At 42.2% G+C, this 21,199-nt stretch overlaps 1 protein-coding gene across 1 annotated transcript in view; it reads left to right on the plus strand.

Annotated features, from left to right (window-relative positions):
- The first annotated feature begins 431 nt into the window (after positions 1–431).
- Positions 432–21,199, plus strand: part of LOC115147121 (serine/threonine-protein phosphatase 2A catalytic subunit beta isoform) — a 31,259-nt gene continuing 10,491 nt past the window's right edge. Inside the window, exons 1-3 of the mRNA XM_029689134.2 lie at positions 432–797; positions 18,961–19,170; positions 20,468–20,641. Of these exons, the coding sequence (XP_029544994.1) occupies positions 696–797; positions 18,961–19,170; positions 20,468–20,641 (486 nt within the window). The 5' untranslated portion in view covers positions 432–695. The remainder of the gene's footprint in view (positions 798–18,960; positions 19,171–20,467; positions 20,642–21,199) is intronic.

A 21,199-nucleotide genomic window follows, 5' to 3' on the forward strand; every position in this document is an offset into this window, starting at 1 on the left:
CGCAGAAAATAAAGGTTGTGTTGGCAGCTGCAGAGAGGCATTTGGGTGTGCGAGACTTGACATTAGAAGGAAGCGTTACAGTGTGTTTAGCAGTGATGTCCCATCCTTTCAGGCTGTTGGCCTGAAGTAGGACTAAATACATTTAAATTGTGGAGTAGGGTATTTATTATTATTATATCATTTCATTTTTTGTGAGTGTAGTGTTATATGGTAGGGTAAGGTACAAATCTGTCGTTCTGCCCCTGAACAGGCAGTTAACCCACTGTTCCTAGGACGTCATTGAAAATAAGAATTTGTTCTTAACTGACTTGCCTGGTTAAATAAAGGTTAAAAAAGTATAAGGGAGTTATACTCCAGTCTAGTAGATGGCGGTAATGCAACATTATTGGATGCCAACTGCCGTTAAACCTCATCAATGAAGAAAACGTCGATCAGAGTGGCCATTATACAGCGAGTTTCCTTTGTAGGGGGCGACAGGGAAATAACAGTGCCGTCCCACACGGTGTATACGTGGGACATACAAATACCAGGAAGACTAACTAGCTTTGTATTGAGGATATCGGTACCGACAATAATCAGTGATTAGCTGCGCATCGTTAAGTTACAACGCCATCCATAGTTCCGGTTGACGTTATTTCATTACTTCACCATATCCACCAGTTAGCTAAAAACAGCACATTTGATCAGTTTTCAAAATGAACGATAAAGTCTTTACGATGGAATTAGACCAATGGGTCGAGCAACTGAATGAATGCAAGCAACTATCGGAGAATCAAGTGAGAACGCTCTGCGAAAAGGTAAGGACATCCAACTGTTTCTTCAACGCTAGCTTCTCACCGATAACTAGCGGACAATTTGTATGTCAGATAGCTCTCCCTGACCGAGGTTGCAGTCCAAACACTAAGACACACCCAGCCCCTCAGCCCTCAAATGAAGTGGACACTTCTGATGACGTTTCATGACGTCTGACGAGTGTACAGTTGCAGCGCGAGGGAGGAGTGATTTTGAAATGGACCGCCCTTGCGGAAATGTGTCACTAGTTCATCCCGCGATGGTTGTGTTTTCAGCCACGGGTGGTGCTTTATATGCGCTACAGTCAATTATGAGTGCATGTCTACTTATAGTAGCTATATAATTATTAATATATGCCTACTGTATGATAGCTAGCAAATTAATTAGCTAACTAACGTTAGCCTGCCTATCTGGAACTTCAGAAGGAACATTTCCAAAAGATAATAAAAAAAACATATTTGCTTTTTACGAGATGTGTTTGTGTAGTCATGTGCATTAGTAACACAATTTCTAATTATTTGCATTTGTTTTGACTTACAATTGTATGTAGACTCCTTTTTAAGTTTTGTCAGGCTTTTCTTAGCAGTTGTGCAATTGTCACAAATTGTATTATGGGGAATTTCAGGCCCCGGAGTGAACATAATAAAAACGAGGGCTGTGGAGCTTACGTTGCAAACTTCCCTTGTCATTTGTACCGCCCTCCAAGATGGTGATGGAGATTCCCCCAAGGGAATAAGTCAAGGGTAAGTGGACGAGGGTATGTCTTTTATGAGTTTGAACCGCAGCTCGAGTCTGTAATATCTACATGTTTCAAGCAGACTACAATAGTCTCTGTATTCAAGAAAGTGAAGGTAACCTGCCTAACCTCTTTCTAAAATTATCAGCTGAAATTGTTGCAACCTCTGTTACTAGCCTGTTCAACCTCTTTTGTATCGTCTGAGATCCCCAAAGATTGGAATGCTGCCGCGGTCATCACCTTCTTCAAAGGGGGATACGCTCTAGACTCAAACTGCTACAGACTTATATCTATCCTTCCCTGCCTTTCTAAGGTCTTCAAAGGCCAAGTTAACAAACAGATCACTGACCAGTTCGAATCCCACTGTACCTTCTCCGCTATGCAATATGGTTTCCGAGCTGGTCATGGGTGCACCTCAGCCACACTCAAGGTCTTAAACGATATCATAACCGCCATCGATAAGAGACAATACTGTGCAGCTGTATTCATCGACCTGGCCAAGGATTTCGACTCTGTCAATCACCACATTCTTATCGGCAGACTCAACATTCTTGGTTTCTCAAATGACTGCCTCGCCTGGTTCACCAACTACTTCTCTGATACAGTTCAGTGTGTAAAATCGGAGGGCCTGTTGTCCGGACCTCTGGAGGTCTGCTCGTGCCACAGGGTTCAATTCTTGGGCTGACTCTTTTCTCTGTATACATCAAATGATGTCGCTCTTGCTGCTGGTGATTCTCTGATCCACCTCTACGCAGACGACACCATTCTGTGTACTTCTGGCCATTCTTTGGACACTGTGTTAACTAACTTCCAGATGAGCTTCAATGTCATACAACTCTCCTTCCGTGGCCTCCAACTGCTATTAAATGCAAATAAAACTAAATGCATGCTCTTTAACCGATTGCTGCCCGCACCTTCCCACCTGTCCAGCATCACTACTCTGGACGGTTCTGACTTAGAATAGGTTGACAACTACAAATAACTAGGTGTCTGGTTAGAGTGTAAACTCTCCTTCCAGACTCATATTAAGCATCTCCAATCCAAAATTAAATCTAGAATTGGCCTCCTATTTTGCAACAAAGAATCCTTCACTCATGCTGACAAACATACCCTCGTAAAACTGACTATCCTGCTGATCTTTGACTTCGGCTATGTCATTTACAAAATAGCCTCTACTCAGCAAACTGGATGCAGTCTATCACAGTGTCATCCGTTTTGGCACAACTCCATATACTACCCTTCACTGCGACCTGTATGCTCTCGTTGGCTGGCCCTCGCTTTGTATTCGTCGCCAAAACCTCTGGCTCCAGGTCATCTACAAGCCTTTGCTAGGTAAAGCCCCGCCCTATCTCAGCTTACTGGTCACCATAGCAGCACCCACCCGTAGCACACGCTCCAGCAGGTATATTTCACTGGTCGCCCCCAAAGCCAATTCTTCCTTTGGCCTCCTCTCCTTCCAGTTCTCTGCTGCCAATGACTGGAACGAATTGCAAAAATCACTGAAGCTGGAGACTCATATCTCCCTCACTAACTTTAAGCACCAGCTGTCAGAGCAGCTCACAGATCACTGCACCTGTACATAGCCCATCTGTAAATAGCCCATCCAACTATCTCATCCCCATTTTTTTTCTTATTTTCTCCTTTGCACCCCAGTATCTCTACTTGCACATTCATCACTCCAGTTTTTAAATTGTCATTATTTCGCCACTATGGCCTTTTTGTCTTACCTCCCTTATCTTACCTCATTTGCACACGCTGTACATATACTTTTTTTTCCTATTGTGATATTGACTATTTGTTTGTTTATTCCATGTGTAACTCTGTCTTGTGTTGCACTGCTTTTCTTTATCTTGGCCAGGTCGCAGTTGTATATGAGAACTTGTTCTCAACTAGCTTACCTGCTTCAATAAAGGTGAAATTAAATGTAAAAAAATAAATGACTACCGCCCCTAGCACTCACGTCGTTAGCTAAGAAGTTGGCTCATATCAACACCATCATCCCTCAAACCCTTGCCTAGACCCACTCCAATTTGCAATACCCCCCAGAATGCTGTTCAAATCAAACCAAACTTTGTCATAAGTACTCAATGATGTACTCAAGTACTCAATGATGAGTACTCAATGATGAGACAGCCTATAGGGAGGAAGTCCGAGACCTGGCAGTGTGGTGATAGGACAACAACCTCTTCCTCAACGTGAACAAGAAGCTGGACTACAGGAAAAGGAGGGCTTAACACGCCCCCATTCACATCAACGGGGCTGAAGTGGAGCGGGTCGAGAGTTTCAAACTCCTTGGTGTCCACATCACCAACAAACTATCATGGTCCAAAAACACCAAGACAGTCGTGAAGAGGGCACTACAACACCTTTTCCCCCTCAGGAGACGTACAAGATTTGGCATGGGTCCCCAGATCCTAAAAAGTTCCACAGCGGCACCGCTGAGAGCATCCTCACCGGTTGCATCACTGCCTGGTATTGCAACTGCTCGGTATCCGACCTTAAAATGCTACAGAGGGCAGTGCGTACGGCCCAGTACATCGCTGGGGTCAAGCTTCCTGCCATCCAGGACCTATATACTAGGCGGAGTCAGAGGAAGGCCCCAAATTATTTTAATTTTTTTACCCTGCTACTACTCGCTGTTTATTATATATGCATAGTCACCTTACCCCTACCTACTAACCTGTACCCCCGCACATTGAATCTGTACCCCCTGTATATAGCCTCATTATTATTATTTTCTGTTGCGTTTATTTTTGTTTGTTTATTTTGTAAATATTTTCTTAACCAACAATGCAGTTCAATAATGAGTTAAGGGCTTGTAAGGTCTGTAGACCTTTTACCTTTTCATGGTATTTGGCACATGTGACATACAATTTGATTTGATAACTATGGGTGTGTTCTTAAATTCAATCTGGAGTGCTGGAGTGCGCTCTGGTCGTTTGTAAATTCATCGGTTATTCTGCGCTCTGGCACACTGAGATGAGAGCGCTCTGAAATCTAAGTATATTTTTTAATTTATTTTTTATGTAACCTTTTATTTAACTAGGCAAGTCCGTAAAAAAAAAAATCGTATTCTTACCCCGGCCAAACCTGGATGACAGTGGGCCAATTGTGCGCCGCCATATGGGACCAATCACGACCGAGATACAGCCTACAAGCCAGAGTGACTTTATGAACGCCCCCTATGTTTCCATTACTGGGCCGGTTAGTTTAGCTATCCAAAACGCCAACATAGTATCGCCCAGAGCAGGTTAGTTTAATAATCTGTCTATATTCTCGATTTGGGGGAGAAATGTATCTTATAAACGTCCGCGTCCAGTTACAGGTGATTCTACAAAAAAATCTTCCATGTTGTGCAGGTCTTTGTTTTGGGGGAACTGTGTGGCACTGTCGTCCACTTCTACACGTGTCTGTGTGGCACTGTCGTCCACTTCTACACGTGTCTGTGTGGCACTGTCGTCCACTTCTACACGTGTCTGCGTTACATGAAACGACTAGTTCCTGCAAAGATGCTGTGAAACGTTAGATGTGCGGCAGCTAAGATGAGTTAAAGTTGCCCGAGGTGCCTCCTCACGCAGTGCAAATAGGGTGACCACATTTAAAATACCCAAATGCGGATAACAGGATGGGACATTCATGGAACAGTGTATCCAACATGAATACATTTTTTTTTGGGCACAAGTTCTTGAAATTTTCCACGTTGACTGACCTTCATGTCTTAAAGTAATGATGGACTGTCATTTCTCTTTGCTTATTTGAGCTGTTCTTGTCATAATATGGACTTGGTCTTTTACCAAATAGGGCTGTTTTCTGTATACCACAATTAACTTGTCACAAAATAACTGATTTGCTCCAATGCATTAAGAAGGAAATAAATTCCACAAATGAACTTTTAACAAGGCACACCTGTTAATTGAAATGCATTCCAGGTGACTACCTCATGAAGCTGCTTGAGAGAATGCCTTGACAGCTTTGCACAGTATTGGCAAAGGGTGGCTACTTTGAAAAATATTAAATATATTTTGATTTGTTACACTTTTTTGGGGGTTGCATGATTCCATATGTGTTATTTTCATAGTTTTGATGTCTTCACTGTTCAACAATGTAGAAAATGTGTATATATATATATATATATATATTTTTTTACCTTGAATGAGTAGGTGTGTCAACTTTTGGCTGGTACTGTACATATTCAAAAATGTATCAAAACGTTCACCAGAGGACAATATTCAGAAATGATTTCAAAACCCACACAAAGGAGGCCATTGGATTGGCAAAGATTCTTACTTCTGTTCGTGTAAAAATTCAAATGACTATGATGATTTTTACCTTGTCAGCTTGTGGATTAGATCCAGCAGCCTTTCGGTTACTGGCCCAATACTCCTACCTGCCAGGCTACCTGCATCCCCTGTTAGGCTAGCGTAAGACTTTTTTTTGCCTATTTCACACGGGTCACTTTAGTGTTTGCATTTAACCTACAACGTGTCATGGAACTTCTGGAAGCACGGCCCCATCCATCAAAGGGGCACAGAACACGTAGAGCACCCAAAGGAGGTTTCTACACATCTCCCACTTTTTGCCCTGCTTCCATTCCGGATGCACACGGCACACCCTCTCTTGCGCCCTTTAAACTTCACCAGGAAGTGGCTGCTTTCAAATTATGAGATACAACTCGGTCTACACCCCCTGGTGCCACATTCTTGGTTTCCCGCTTCCTGCCACTATATCCATCACAAAGCGAATGCACAAGTTGCATTTTGAAAGCCTTCAGGGACATTCGCCTGTGGTTTCTGGGAAGGAGCCTTTGCAGGGTCCCCCACACAATGTAAGCATGATAATAGCAATTTTGAGCATCCCCCAAAACACTTACTTCCACTATTTCCTGGCTGTGTGTCCAACATTATAGTAGCTTCTGAACTGGTCGATGGTCAACCCCAACAATTTTCTTTCTTGTTGTAATCCAGGACCAGCTCTGGAACACAGAACTGAATGTTGTTCCTGTATTTTGATACTGGTTTTAGGGTGTCATTCTCTGAGCTATTAGAAAGTACACCTCATTTGTCCCTCCCGCAGCACACCATAACATTATCCACAGACCATTTTAGAATCTGACCTCTGTGGAGCTTGCCCTCCATAATGGGGGAATTCGTCCTATTGTGCCTTACTGTGCCACAATAGTATGTGTTAGTGCCAAGAAAATCTCTCACCAGGGGTTTGAGGGAAAATAAGATGTCATCATATACCTGGTGATCTGACAAGAGAAAGCCCCACATGAGCTCTATGACACCTAAGGCTAAGCCAAGCTCTGTTGCTTCATCCCCCTGATCTGTGTACACACTGAAAGCAAGGCAGTAGCCAGTCAAGGAGTCAGACACCATATTTTTATCCCGCACTTTTTGGGGGCATTTACTGCTTTCACAGTAGCCTACCGTTGGTAGATGACGTAGTAGGTGAAGTAGTTTGGGGAAATTCTCTTGCAGTTTTCTGATAAAAAGCCTGACTATGTCATTTCTGTCACATTGGCTGAATTTGGATCGAAGAAGTACATGTATTTACTAGGGATGCACCAATATGTCATTTTGGCCGATACCGATATTTAAATAATTGTGGCCTTTTAAGTATTATAGTACAGTTAAATAGTTGAAACACACACTGACCAAAAAGTTATTTTGTTGCCATCTACGTATGTCCCCATTTCCAGTAAAACCTATTTCTTTCACTTACTTGCTGTGTTGTTTTGTTCAGTCTCAACCAGGATTTCATCATACATGTCAATCAGTGAAGTTTCAGCTCTGTCTGTCCGTGGCCTCTTCATCTGTGCGCACTGTCACTGTGTCCGTTTCCATCTTGTCCAGCTGTATCTAATATTTCACATAAACCCTGTTTCTTGTCTGCATCGAAGTAGCAGTCCTTGTACCTAGCATCGAGCATGGTGGTGACACAGTGGAGGCTCAGAGAGAATGCCTGTTAAAGAAGTAGCGGTCCTTGTACCTAGCATCGAGCATGGTGGTGACACAGTGGAGGCTCAGAGAGAATGCCTGTTAAAGAAGTAGCGGTCCTTGTACCTAGCATCGAGCATGGTGGTGACACAGTGGAGGCTCAGAGAGAATGCCTGTTAAAGAAGTAGCAGTCCTTGTACCTAGCATCGAGCATGGTGGTGACACAGTGGAGGCTCAGAGAGAATGCCTGTTAAAGAAGTAGCGGTCCTTGTACCTAGCATCGAGCATGGTGGTGACACAGTGGAGGCTCAGAGAGAATGCCTGTTAAAGAAGTAGCAGTCCTTGTACCTAGCATCGAGCATGGTGGTGACACAGTGGAGGCTCAGAGAGAATGCCTGTTAAAGAAGTAGCGGTCCTTGTACCTAGCATCGAGCATGGTGGTGACACAGTGGAGGCTCAGAGAGAATGCCACCTAATCGCTTGTTCAGTACTTTTGTAAGTTTAACCCCACGGTCTGTGTGGGCAGTTTTGTTGAGCATGCGTTTCAATGCCATGACAGGGCATCACGTCTGCTGCAGGCGCAGTTGATAAGCTTGTTTCTCGAGTCAGTTGTTTGAATGGAGCTAGGAGTGTGTTCATGTTTCAAACATGTTCTCAAATGCCATTGAACTGGCAGCAGCGGTATGAGAACCAGCACAGTCTTGTGCTTTCCTCAGTACTAAATCCTCGTCGACCCACTATACTGTCAGACTCGGCATGTTCATGGGGCTGACATCGCTCGTCCAAATGTCAGTTGTGGAGCTAATAGCAGTGACACCCATAACAAGTAGCTCATGGATGTGATTTTCAACAATAATGTGTAACTCCGCCAGGGCAACATTTTTTTTCAAATGACTGCTTGACTTGAACTTGTTTAGTTGTTGGAAGTGTGCACTTACAGTTAGTTAGTCAGCCACCAATTGTGCAAGTTCTCCCACTTAAAAAGATGAGAGGCCTGTAATTTTCATCATAGGTACACTTCAACTATGACAGACAAAATGAGAAAAAAAATCCAGAAAATCACATTGTAGGATTTTTAATTCATTTATTTGCAAATTATGGTGGAAAATAAGTATTTGGTCAATAACAAAAGTTTATCTCAATACTTTGTTATATACCCTTTGTTGGCAATGTCAGAGGTCAAACGTTTTCTGTAAGTCTTCACAAGGTTTTCACACAATGTTGCTGGTATTTTGGCCCATTCCTCCATGCAGATCTCCTCTAGAGCAGTGATGTTTAGGGGGTGTTGCTGGGCAACACGGACTTTCATTTCACACACATTATTTAGTATTATTGATGCACCGATATTATATTTGGGGCCAATACCGATATCTGGTATTTTCCTTGCCAAAAAAAAGGCTACCAATAACTAGGGCTGGGCGATATGGCCAAAATCTCATGTCCCGATATAGGTAATTTCATATCCCGATATAGGTCATTTCATATCCCGATATAGGTCATTTCATATCCCGATAACGATACATATCATGATATAGCACATTTTCTGTAAATTGATTAAATGACCACGTGTAAAGGCCTATTTCTTATTACATTGTTAATAATGCTCAACAAATAAAAGATACTTCTTTTATTTGGAACCTTTGTGAAAATGTTCAATTAAGCATGTAATACAATATGAATGTATAAAAGGTCAATATAGTTGTAAAGAATATAAAATAGGCCTAAAATATATCAAATATATATTTAGCGGCTTGCCTGTTTTGCATGTTTTTTTGGCATTAATACGTGTCACATCAATTTGCATTTGGTACCTTGGGTCGAGTGTTAGCGTCAACTCACGAAACCCCTGTTTCTTGACCCTGTAAATTGGGGCCATGTCTTTGCAGATGTAAGTTGTAACGGCAGCTGTTATCTCTTCCATCTTCGTGATTCTTTGCCATATGGTGTGACGAGGGCAAAAGCCTCTTGCAACGTCTGAGTCCGGGGTTTGTTTTGAGCACTCGACCGTAGACTCTCTCTGTACTGTTTCACATGATTCTTCCGTAGGTGGTAAAAGAGGTGGTGTTTGAGCCTGTTTTCGGGACCGGCCTGCAGTATATTCTGCAGAGGACGGTTTTCTGGTCCGTCAGACTTTTCATACCCAAACCACATCCATGTGACCGAAGTAGCACCTCTTAGGTACGAGCTCTGTGTCACATTCACTCTCCTCCGTGTTTGTTTGTGTTGCAAATTTCCTTCCACACAATACGTGTGGAAGAACACAGAGCGTCGTCCAATTGACAAAAAATATTGCCGAACTGGATCAGGCAGTGCACAGCATGGTTGACATTGAGTAAATTGCCAAGACTCCTATTTGATATAGGCCATTTCAATGAATATGTTATATTTACACAAAGAGCGAGAACAATGTAGACAGAGCTAAGAGTCTCACCAAAGCAAAGGAAATTATCCAGTCAGAAAACACTTCTCGCTCGCTCTCTCTCAGATGATCTTGGCCAATAGCAGAAGTCTATTTTTATAGTGGACACTCCAGTGTCTTATTGTTATACAAGCCAAAATGCTATATTTTCTCTCCATACGATACACAGCATAAACAGTTGAAGTCGGAAGTTTACATAGGTTGGGGTCATTAAAACTCGTTTTTCAACCACTCCACAGATTTCTTGTTAAAAACAATCTAAACATAGAATTGACTGAAATCGTACACCTATGCATTCCCCCTAAAATGCGGTGCATTCTTCACATCTCAAATAGTGTGAGCTATACAGCAATTGGAATACCGAATGATTTCATAAATACAGCAGCCTTGAAAACATATTAGTCATACTGTGACGTTCTCCTTGGGTATAATCAGGAATCGTGGCCAATATCTAACGTTATCAATATACATTGCTGTCATGTGTTGAGATAATGAAGATCACCAAATGCAGTGGTTGAGATATTACCTTCAGATTACGTTGCCTTAATGTTTTGGGAAGGTCATGACATTATCAATCCATTTCGTTGGGGTTGGTCGTGGTTACCTAACGTGTTAGCTGGGTATTTGGCAAAGGAAACATTTCTGGTTGGTCTCGGAATGTAAAACCGTTAGGAAGGGAAATTTTAAAAACGGGATTAAGTGAAGTAGCAGCAAATATGTTGAATGAGCAACTAATGAGCAAGTTTGTCAAAATCCTTCAGGCTTATACCTTTCTTGCCTGGCGACTCATCCTTAAATGAATTCCGCTGCTCAATCGATCGCTACATGCATTCATTGTGGAAAGAAACATCACTTGGCCGACGCGATGTGGATGGGTAGCCAGGCAAATATCTTTCAGCCTAATATGTATTTTTACTTCGTCTTGTAGCTCTTTTTTAGAAGCATGCTTTTTGTAATTAATTGTCTTCACCAAGTTTACCTGGAATTTAGCCCGAAAGGATCTGACAAATGTGAAATGTCCAAACTACATCTCCATACCAGTCATTTGATTGTTTGACCTCAATCAGTTTCATGGAATATGCATTTAGATCTTGAAATACTGTGTTTGTGAACGAATTAGAGCAGGTGTTAACTATTAGCCTTGTATTTTTTTGAGGACTATTCAGCTTCAGCTAACCACCCTAAAATCTTGTTAGAAATGAACAGTAACATTATAGGTCTACTATGATCTGATATTATATTCTGTTATGTAAAATACAAATTAATCATTGTGATCTTGCAACTTTACTAAACAAGCACCATTGTGAGAAGTGATGAATTTTATATTTATTCTAATAATAAGTGTTGTGACTATTAGGCGTAGGGTTAACATCATTGCATCAAGATCTGTTACCTATCAGTCCTGAGACCCCAGCAAAAATCTGTTTTAATTTATCTGCATGTCCAGCCCTCACATTTAGCCTTACAATGAAGTGTTTTACCATTTTCTTTTCAGGACGTAGAAGTAGAACACAAACCAATTTGACATAAACAGTTACATTCATGAGTTTTATTGACAAATGTCAACAACAAAAAGTCTGCCAAAGCAAAAACCGGATTAAATATAAATGTTTATGAATTCTGTAAGTACAGAAATGGTTTGCTCACTGGGAAATTAATATACTGGTCGGTGACAACTGCGTGGCGTTTGGGACAGCAACTATGTGAGCTTATTACTGTATTATAGACTAGAGGTCGACCGATTTTATGATTTTTCAACGCAGAGGACCAAAAAAAGCCGATAACGATTAATCAACCTTTTTTTTGTATATTTTTTTGTAATAATGACAATTACAATAATACTGAATGGACACTTATTTTAACATAATACATCAATCAAATCAATTTAGCCTCAAATAAATAATGAAATATGTTTTTAATTTGGTTTAAATGAAGTAAAAACAAAGTTTTGGAGAAGAAAGTAAAAGTGCAATATGTGCCATGTAAGAAAGCTAACGTTTAAGTTCCTTGCTCAGAACATGAGAACATATGAAAGCTGGTGGTTCAATATTCCCAGTTCTTCAATATTCCCCGTTAAGTTTTAGGTTGTAGTTATTATAGGAATTATGACGTGTTAACTATTTCTTTCAATACCATTTGTATTTCATATATCTTTGACTATTGGATGTTCTTATAGGCACTATAGTATTGCCAGTGTAACAGTATAGCTTCCGTCCCACTCCTCGCCCCTACCTGGGCTTGAACCAGGGACACATCGACAACCGCCACCCTCAAAGCATCGTTACCCATCGCTCGACAAAAGCCGCGGCCCTTGCAGAGCAAGGGGAATAACTACTTCAAGGTCTCTGAGCGAGTGACGTCACCGATGGAAAGCTAGTAGCGCGCACCCCGCTAACTAGCTAGCCATTTCACATCGGTTACACCAGCCTAATCTCGGGAGTTGATAGGCTTGAAGTCAAACAGCTCCATGCTTGAAGCACAGTGAAGAGCTGTTTGAATGAATGCTTATTAGCCTGCTGATGCCCACCACTGCTCAGTTAGGCTGCTCTATCAAATAGGTCATTAGGTTTAGGTCATTAATATGGTCAAAACCGGAAACTATAATTTTGAAAACAAAACGTTTATTCTTTCAGTGAAATACGGAACCGGTCCGTATTTTATCTAACGGGTGGCATCCCTAAGTCTAAATATTGCTGGTACATTGCACAACCTTCAATGTTATGTCATAATTATGTACAATTCTGGCAAATTAATTACGGTCTTTGTTAGGAAGAAATGGTCTTCACACAGTTCACAACGAGCCAGGCGGCCCAAACTGCTGCATATACCCTGACTCTGTTTGCACGGAACACAAGAGAAGTGAAACCCTTTCCCTAGTTAAAAGAAATTCATGTTAGCAAGGAAATATTAACTAAATATGCAGATTTACAAATATATACTTGTGTATTGATTTTTTTTTTTAAGGCAATTATGTTTATGGTTACCATCAATCATGTGTAGTTAACTAGTGATTATGTTAAGATTGATAGTTTTTTATAAGATAAGTTTAATGCTAGCTAGCAACTTACCTTGGCTTCTTACTGTACTCGCGTAACAGGTAGTCAGCTTGCCACGCAGTCTGCAATGTAATCGCCCACAATCGGTGTCCAAAAATGCAGATTACCGATTGTTAAGAGAACTTGAAATCGGCCCTGATTAATCTGTCACCATGTCCTAGGATTTCCAATGATCTACTACAATCCAGCCCGCAAATGTATATATTTTTTTTATGCATTAAATATTATATTTGAGTTACGATTTTGAGAGGGGGTATAGGAAATAGGTATGTTCCTTGATACAGTTGGTAAAGCTGACGACTTCTCCGAGTTGAGACAGACTGGCTGGGCGACTTAGCTTTCGGTGCGAACATATTGGGGCATCTGAACGATCTGAATGTGAAACTGCAGGGAAATTGTGTTTTTGTGCATGAACGGTATTCCAATGTGGAAGCATTCAAGGCCAAACTTATGTTGCTATCCAGACAAATGAACAGCCGGTCTCACTCATTTTCCAACATTGCCTGCACTGAACGCGCCCACATTGCAGTGCCGCACTGAGACATACAGTAGCACTTTAATCGACCTGCATGCTGAGTTTCCCCCCGCTTCACCAAGGTAGAGACCTGAGCTGGAGCTTGTATCATGCCCCCTGTCTTTCGACAGTGAGAAAGCACAACCAGCCACACACCACAATTGGAGCTCATCGACGTCCTACGTGACAGTGCTTTGAAGGAGAAGTACAAAACAGCAACAATAGACCAGTTCTATGGCTCACTGACTGAAACAAAGTTTCCAAACACAAAGGATGTTTGTTTTATTCGGGTCCCCATATGTGTGTGAACAAATGTTCTCAGTCATGAATTACAATCCCATCATTGGTCAAATTTAACAAATGACCACTTGTCAGCTGTTCAAAGAATCTCTACATCAAAGATGACACCAGACTTTGATGCCCTTGCCAAGAGACGTGACCAGACCCATTGTTCACATTAAGACTTGAATAACCGTGACTGGGGTAGGCAAGAATTATGCCTTATCATGGTGATTGTTATGCAGTGAGAATTCGGGCTCCAGTTCGGACTCTACAGACGTTTTTGTGTAAAAGTCCCTGTCTCACAAACTGCACTTGCTCAGCCCCTGTTAATCATGCAGACTAATGGTTGGTATCTACGGATGCAGAAGACAAATCCAAGTGTACAACTATTTAAAGTCTGTAGCTCAAACACACTATGTTTAAAGGGGAAGTCCAAAATGTGCCAGCCATACGGTGGGACTCATTGGGTTAAAGAAGTTGAACAAGCTTGTGGTGCTGAAGGATAGCTCTGCAAATTCCACCAGTTCAGGAACAAACAACAATATGCCTATGACTACGTGATATAGCTATTTATAGACTCTAGCCTAATATAAATGTCAATATCATTGCACTGTTTGCGAGGAAAGCTTTATTGCGAGTAGGCATTTCATTGTATTGTGTAGCTTCAAACTTGACCACATAGTGATTAGCTTGACCACATAGTGATTAGCTTAAACCAAAGTATTCAGACTCCTTGACTTTTTCCACATTTTGTTACATTTACAGCCTTATTTTATTCTAAAATGTATTAAATTGTTTGTTTTCATCAATCTACACAAAATACCCCATAATGACAAGACAAAAACAACTTTTTAGATTTCTTTGCAAAAAAAATCTTAATTGACATTTACATGAGGATTCAGAATATTTACTCAGTACTTTGTTGAAGCACCTTTGGCAGTGATTACAGCCTCAAGTCTTCTTGGGTATGACGCTACAAGCTTGGCACACCTGTATTTGGGGAGTTTCTCCCATTCTCCTCTGCAGATCCTCTCAAGCTCTGTCAGGTTAGATGGGGAGCATCGCTGCACAGCTATTTTCAGGTCTCTCCAGTGTCTGGCTGGGCCACTCAAGGACATTCAGAGACTTGTCCCGAAGCCACTCCTGCATTGTCTTGGCTGTGTGCTTTAGGGTCATTGTCCTGTTGGAAGGTCAACCTTTGGCGCAGTCTGAGGTTCTGAGCACTCTGAAGCAGGTTTTCATCAAGGATCTCTCTGTACTTTGCTCCATTCATCTTTTCCTCGATCCTGACTCCTCCTCCCGCTGAAAAACATCCCCACAGCATGATGCTGCCACCACCATTCTTCACCATAGGGATGGTGCCAGATTTCCTCCAGATGTGACTCTTGGCATTCAGGCCAAAGAGTTCAATCTTGGATTCATCAGACCAGAGAATGTTGTTTCTTATGGTCTGAGAGTCTTTAGGTGCCTTTTGGCAAACTCCAAGCGGGCTGTCATGTGCCTTTTACTGAAGATTGGCTTCCGTCTGGCCACTCTAGCATAAAGGCCTGATTGGCGGAGTGCTGCGGAGATGGTTGCCCTTCTGGAAGATTCTCCCTTCTCCAAAGAGGAACTCAGGAGCTCTGTTAAAGTGACCATTGGGTTCTTGGTCAGCTCACTGACCAAGGCCCTTCTCCCCTGATTGCTCAGTTTGGCCGGGCGGCCAGCTCTAGGAACAGTCTTGGTGGTTCCAAACTTCTTATATTTAAGAATGATGGAGGCCACTGTGTTCTTGGGGACCTTCAATGCTACAAAAAAAAGATATGGAACCACACATCTGCCACACTGATCCTCAGCACGGGGGCCCTTCAGGGGTGAGTGCTCAGTCCCCTCCTGTGTACTCCCTGTTCACACATGACTGCACGGCCAGGCACGACTCCAACACCATCATTTAAGTTTGCCGATGACACAACGGTGGTAGGCCTGATCAACAATGACAAGACCGCATATAGGTAGGAGGTCAGAGACCTGGCCAACAACAACCTTTCCCTCAACGTAATCAAGAAAAGGAGAACTGAGCACACACCCATTCTCATTGACAGGGCTGTAGTGGAGCAGGTTGAGAGGTTCAAGTTCCTTGGTGTCCACATTACCAAGAAACTAACATGGTCCAAGCACACCAAGACAGCCATGAGGAGGGCATGACAAAACCTATTCCCCTCAGGAGACTGAAAAGATTTGGCATGGGTCCTCAGATCCTCAAAACGTTCTACAGATGCACCATCGAGAGCATCCTGACTGTTTGCATCACTGCCTGGTATGCTCGGCCTTCGACCGCAAGGCGCTACAGAGAGTAGTGCGTACTTCCCAGTACATCACTGGGGACAAGCTTCCTGCCATCCAGGACCACTATACCAGGCGGTGTCAGAGGAAGGCCCTAAAAATTGTCAAAGACCCCAGCCACCCCAGTCCTAGACTGTTCTCTCTACTACCGCACGTCAAGCGGTACCGGAGTGCCAAGTCTAGGTCGAAGAGGCTTCTAAACAGCTTCTACCCCCAAGCCATAAGACTACTGAACATCTAATCAAATGGCTTTTTGCATTACCCCTCTCTTTTATGCTGCTGGTACAGTTATTGTCTATGCATAAGTCACTTTATTAACTCTAACCACATATGTGTATATTACCTCAATTACCTTGACTTACTGGCACCCCCGCACATTGACTCTACCCCTGTATATAGCCTCACTATTGTTATTTTACTGCTGCTCTTTAATTATTTGTTACTTATTTTATTTATTTTGTATTTTTCTTAACTGCATTGTTGTTTAATGGCTTGTATATTCCGCTTTAGGCTTAATTTGACCTTCAAGAGTTATATTATTCCATGTGAAAGCCTACACTATTTTTCTTACAAAGAATGCAAATGTTACAATGATACATCCATGAGAAATTAAACACAATGGGAAGTATAAGTTCTGACAGTTTCATTATTCTTGGTAAAACGAAATACAAAAATTCTGATTAAAAAATCAAGAACAGCTTCACCAGACACCATAACTAAAGTAGATCATCTCCTGGGTGTCAACCAACAGGAGCATAAGGCAGAATCTGCGAAGGCCAGCAGCAGTAGGCAGAGGGAGGAAGAGTGTCGAACATCTTCTTCTGGTTAGGGGAAATGAATCTCTGGCTCCCTCTTCAGTCATTTGTGTGTTCATTTTTGGACAAACTCTCATTGTCTCCATGGTGATAATGGAGCAGCTTTCATTGCATATGGTGCGTTGATCTAGGAAGCTACGGTATCCTTGCAGTCAAAGGGGTGTCAGCTTAATATTGTGGAAAGATTGTTGATTCCATCAATGTAATTCTCTGCATCATTTCCAATCCCCATTCTGTTTTTTTGGTAAATATATATATATTTCCATATACAGTGGGGAGAGCAAGTATTTGATAAACTGCCGATTTTGCAGGTTTTCCTACTTACAAAGCATGTAGATGTCTGTAATTTCTTATCATAGGTACACTTCAACTGTGAGAGACGGAATCTAAAACAAAAATTCAGAAAATCACATTGTATGATTTTTAAGTAATTGGTTTGCATTTTATTGCATGACATAAGTATTTGATACATCAGAAAAGCAGAACTTAATATTTGGTACAGGAACCTTTGTTTGCAATTACAGAGATCATACGTTTCCTGTAGTTCTTGACCAGGTTTGCACACACTGCAGCAGGGATTTTGGCCCACTCCTCCATACAGACCTTCTCCAGATCCTTCAGGTTTCGGGGCTGTCGCTGGGCAATACGGACTTTCAGCTCCCTCCAAAGATGTTCTATTGGGTTTAGGTCTGTAGACTGGCTAGGCCACTCCAGGACCTTGAGATGCTTCTTATGGAGCCACTCCTTAGTTGCCCTGGCTGTGTGTTTCAGGTCATTGTCATGCTGGAAGACCCAGCCACGACCCATCTTCAATGCTCTTACTGAGGGAAGGAGGTTGTTGGCCAAGATCTTGCGATACATGGCCCCATCCATCCTCCCCTCAATACGGTGCAGTCGTCCTGTCCCTTTTGCAGAAAAGCATCCCCAAAGAATGATGTTTCCACCTCCATGCTTCACGGTTGGGATGGTATTCTTGGGGTTGTACTCATCCTTCTTATTCCTCCAAACACGGCGAGTGGAGTTTAGACCAAAAAGCTCTATTTTTGTCTCATCAGACCACATGACCGTCTCCCATTCCTCCTCTGGATCATCCAGATGGTCATTGGCAAACTTCAGACGGGCCTGGACATGCGCTGCCTTGAGCAGGGGGACCTTGCGTGCGCTGCAGGATTTTAATCAATGACGGTGTAGTGTGTTACTAATGGTTTTCTTTGAGACTGTGGTCCCGGCTCTCTTCAGGTCATTGACCAGGTCCTGCCGTGTACTTCTGGGCTGATCCCTCACCTTCCTCATGATCATTGATGCCCCACAAGGTGAGATCTTGCATGGAGCCCCAGACCGAGGGTGATTGACCGTCATCTTGAACTTCTTCCATTTTCTAATAATTGCGCCAACAGTTGTTGCCTTCTCACCAAGCTGCTTGCCTATTGTCCTGTAGCCCATCCCAGTCTAGTGCAGGTCTACAATTTTATCCCTGATGTCCTTACATCCTCTCTGGTCTTGGCCATTGTGGAGAGGTTGGAGTCTGTTTGATTGAGTGTGTGGACCGGTGTCTTTTATACAGGTAACGAGTTCAAACAGGTGCAGAGAATACAGGTAATGAGTGGAGAACAGGAGGGCTTCTTAAAGAAAAACTAACAGGTCTGTGAGAGCCGGAATTCTTACTGGTTGGTAGGTGATCAAATACTTGTCATGTAATAAAATGCTAATTAATTTCTTAAAAATCATACAATGTTATTTTCTGCAAAATCGGCAGTGTATCAAATACTTGTTCTCCCCACTGTATAATATATGCAAAGATAAGAAAATATGTAAATATATATACACGACAAGACGAGGACAAAGGACGTCTGACTGCTATGTCATCTTGGATGTCGTTAGTAATGTAAGAAATAATAATACATTAAAGAAATTATACATTAATAAACAAAATACTGCAAAGTTTCCTAAGAGCAAGAAGCGAGGGAACCCTCTGTCGGGTTACTTGTCTTGCAGCCTTTCATTCACCCTCTTGAATAAATGTTTACATTTGTATACACCAGTCACTGATGTTTTCTGTAATCCACTTTTTGTTCCCCTCTTCAGGCTAAAGAGATCCTGACGAAGGAGTCCAACGTGCAGGAGGTGCGCTGTCCCGTCACGGTGTGCGGAGATGTGCACGGCCAGTTCCATGACCTCATGGAGCTTTTCAGAATCGGGGGAAAATCGCCCGACACCAACTACCTATTCATGGGGGACTACGTAGACCGAGGCTACTACTCGGTGGAAACAGTCTCGCTGCTTGTCGCACTAAAGGCAAGTGAACTCTGAACTTGATGAGTGGGCTAAAACCACAGTATTTCAGTTTCTGGTATAAAGTCGGTCTTGCCGTCAGGGGTTGGAACCGGTTCAGTGAACAGGACCAAAAACCGGAAAATTACGTAATTTTTAGAGGAAACGAAACAACCAGAAGCGAAAGTTCAATTTTTATTTTTTATGTTTTTCCGCATGGGAACCACTTACAAATGTTATTTTACGTTCCAGGCATTTTTTTCAGTCCCACAAAAAAATGCAACAAAGCACCTATACAAAGCCCTCATTCTGTCACTCAAATAAGTTCCTATCTGCCAGTTAAAAATCTTTGCCAGTGCATGTTTTGTCACTAAAGCACCTTATACCACCCACCACTGCGACTTGTATGCTCTAGTCGGCTGGCCCTCGCTACATATTCGTCGCCAAACCCACTGGCTCCAGGTCATCTACAAGTCCATGCTAGGTAAAGCTCCGCCTTATCTCAGTTCACTGGTCACGATGGCAACACCCATCCGTAGCACGCGCTCCAGCAGGTGTATCTCACTGATCATCCCTAAAGCCAACACCTCATTTGGCCGCCTTTCGTTCCAGTTCTCTGCTGCCTGCTGCCTCTGCTCGCTGAAGTTGGAGACTTTTATCTCCCTCACCAACTTCAAACATCTGCTATCTGAGCAGCTAACCGATCGCTGCAGCTGTACATAGTCTATTGGTAAATAGCCCACCCATTTTTACCTACCACATCCCCATACTGTTTTTATTTATTTACTTTTTTGCTTACTTTTATTTTTTTCACCAATATCTCTACCTGTACATGACCATCTGATCATTTATCACTCCAGTGTTAATCTGCAAAATTGTATTATTTGCCTACCTCCTCATGCCTTTTGCACACAATGTATATAGACTCCCCTTTTTTTTCTACTGTGTTATTGACTTGTTAATTGTTTACTCCATGTGTAACTCTGTATTATCTGTTCACACTGCTATGCTTTATCTTGGCCAGGTCGCAGTTGCAAATGAGAACTTGTTCTCAACTAGCCTACCTGGTTAAATAAAGGTGAAATAAAAAAAATAAATGTAGGCTACCAGCCACTCCCCCTCCGAAATATAGTCTACTGGTAGAAAAAAAAGTGTGTTTTTTTCCAAATGCGGCGGAGAGTGCATGATTGTAAATGGTTTTGAATACGATGCAGTTAAGTTTTCACATGGTGGCTGCTGTCACATTCTTTGTAATGAAAAATGCCTTTAATCAAGTTTTTTAGGCCTGGAGATTTTGGAGCTAAACTCTCTCGCTCTGCAGGTCCGTTACCCAAAGCGCATCACGATACTGCGGGGGAACCACGAGAGCAGACAGATCACCCAGGTGTATGGCTTCTACGACGAGTGCTTGAGGAAGTACGGCAATGCCAATGTGTGGAAATACTTCACAGACCTCTTCGACTATCTGCCCCTGACGGCCCTTGTGGACGAACAGGTAACACATAAAGTGGTGTTATTTTATGTCATTGGCTGAATCCCAAATGGCACCCTTTTTCCTTTATAGTGCACTACTTTTGACCAGGGCCTGATTTTCACCAGTGTCCATAGGGCTGTGGTCAAAAGTAGTCAGAAGTTTACATACACTTGTAGGTTGTCATGAAAACTTGTTTTTTCAACCACTCCACAAATTTCTTGTTAACAAACTATAGTTTTGGCAAGTCTGTTAGGACATCTACTTCGTGCATGACACCAGTAATTTTTCAAACAGACATTATTTCACTTATAATTCACTATCACAATTCCAGTGGGTCAGAAGTTTACATGCACTAAGTTGACTGAACCTTTAAACAGCTTGGAATATTCCAGAAAAGGATGTCATGGCTTTAGAAGCTTCTGACAGGCTAATTGACATCATTTGAGTCAATTGGAGGTGTACCTGTGGATGTATTTCAAGACTTACGTTCAAACTCAGTGCCTCTTTGCTTGACATCATGGGAAAATCAAAAGAAATCAGCCAAGACCTCAAAAATAAAATAGACCTCCACAAGTCTGG

This window comes from Oncorhynchus nerka, linkage group LG19 (genome assembly GCF_034236695.1).
Source record: "Oncorhynchus nerka isolate Pitt River linkage group LG19, Oner_Uvic_2.0, whole genome shotgun sequence".
Taxonomy (NCBI): domain Eukaryota; kingdom Metazoa; phylum Chordata; class Actinopteri; order Salmoniformes; family Salmonidae; genus Oncorhynchus; species Oncorhynchus nerka.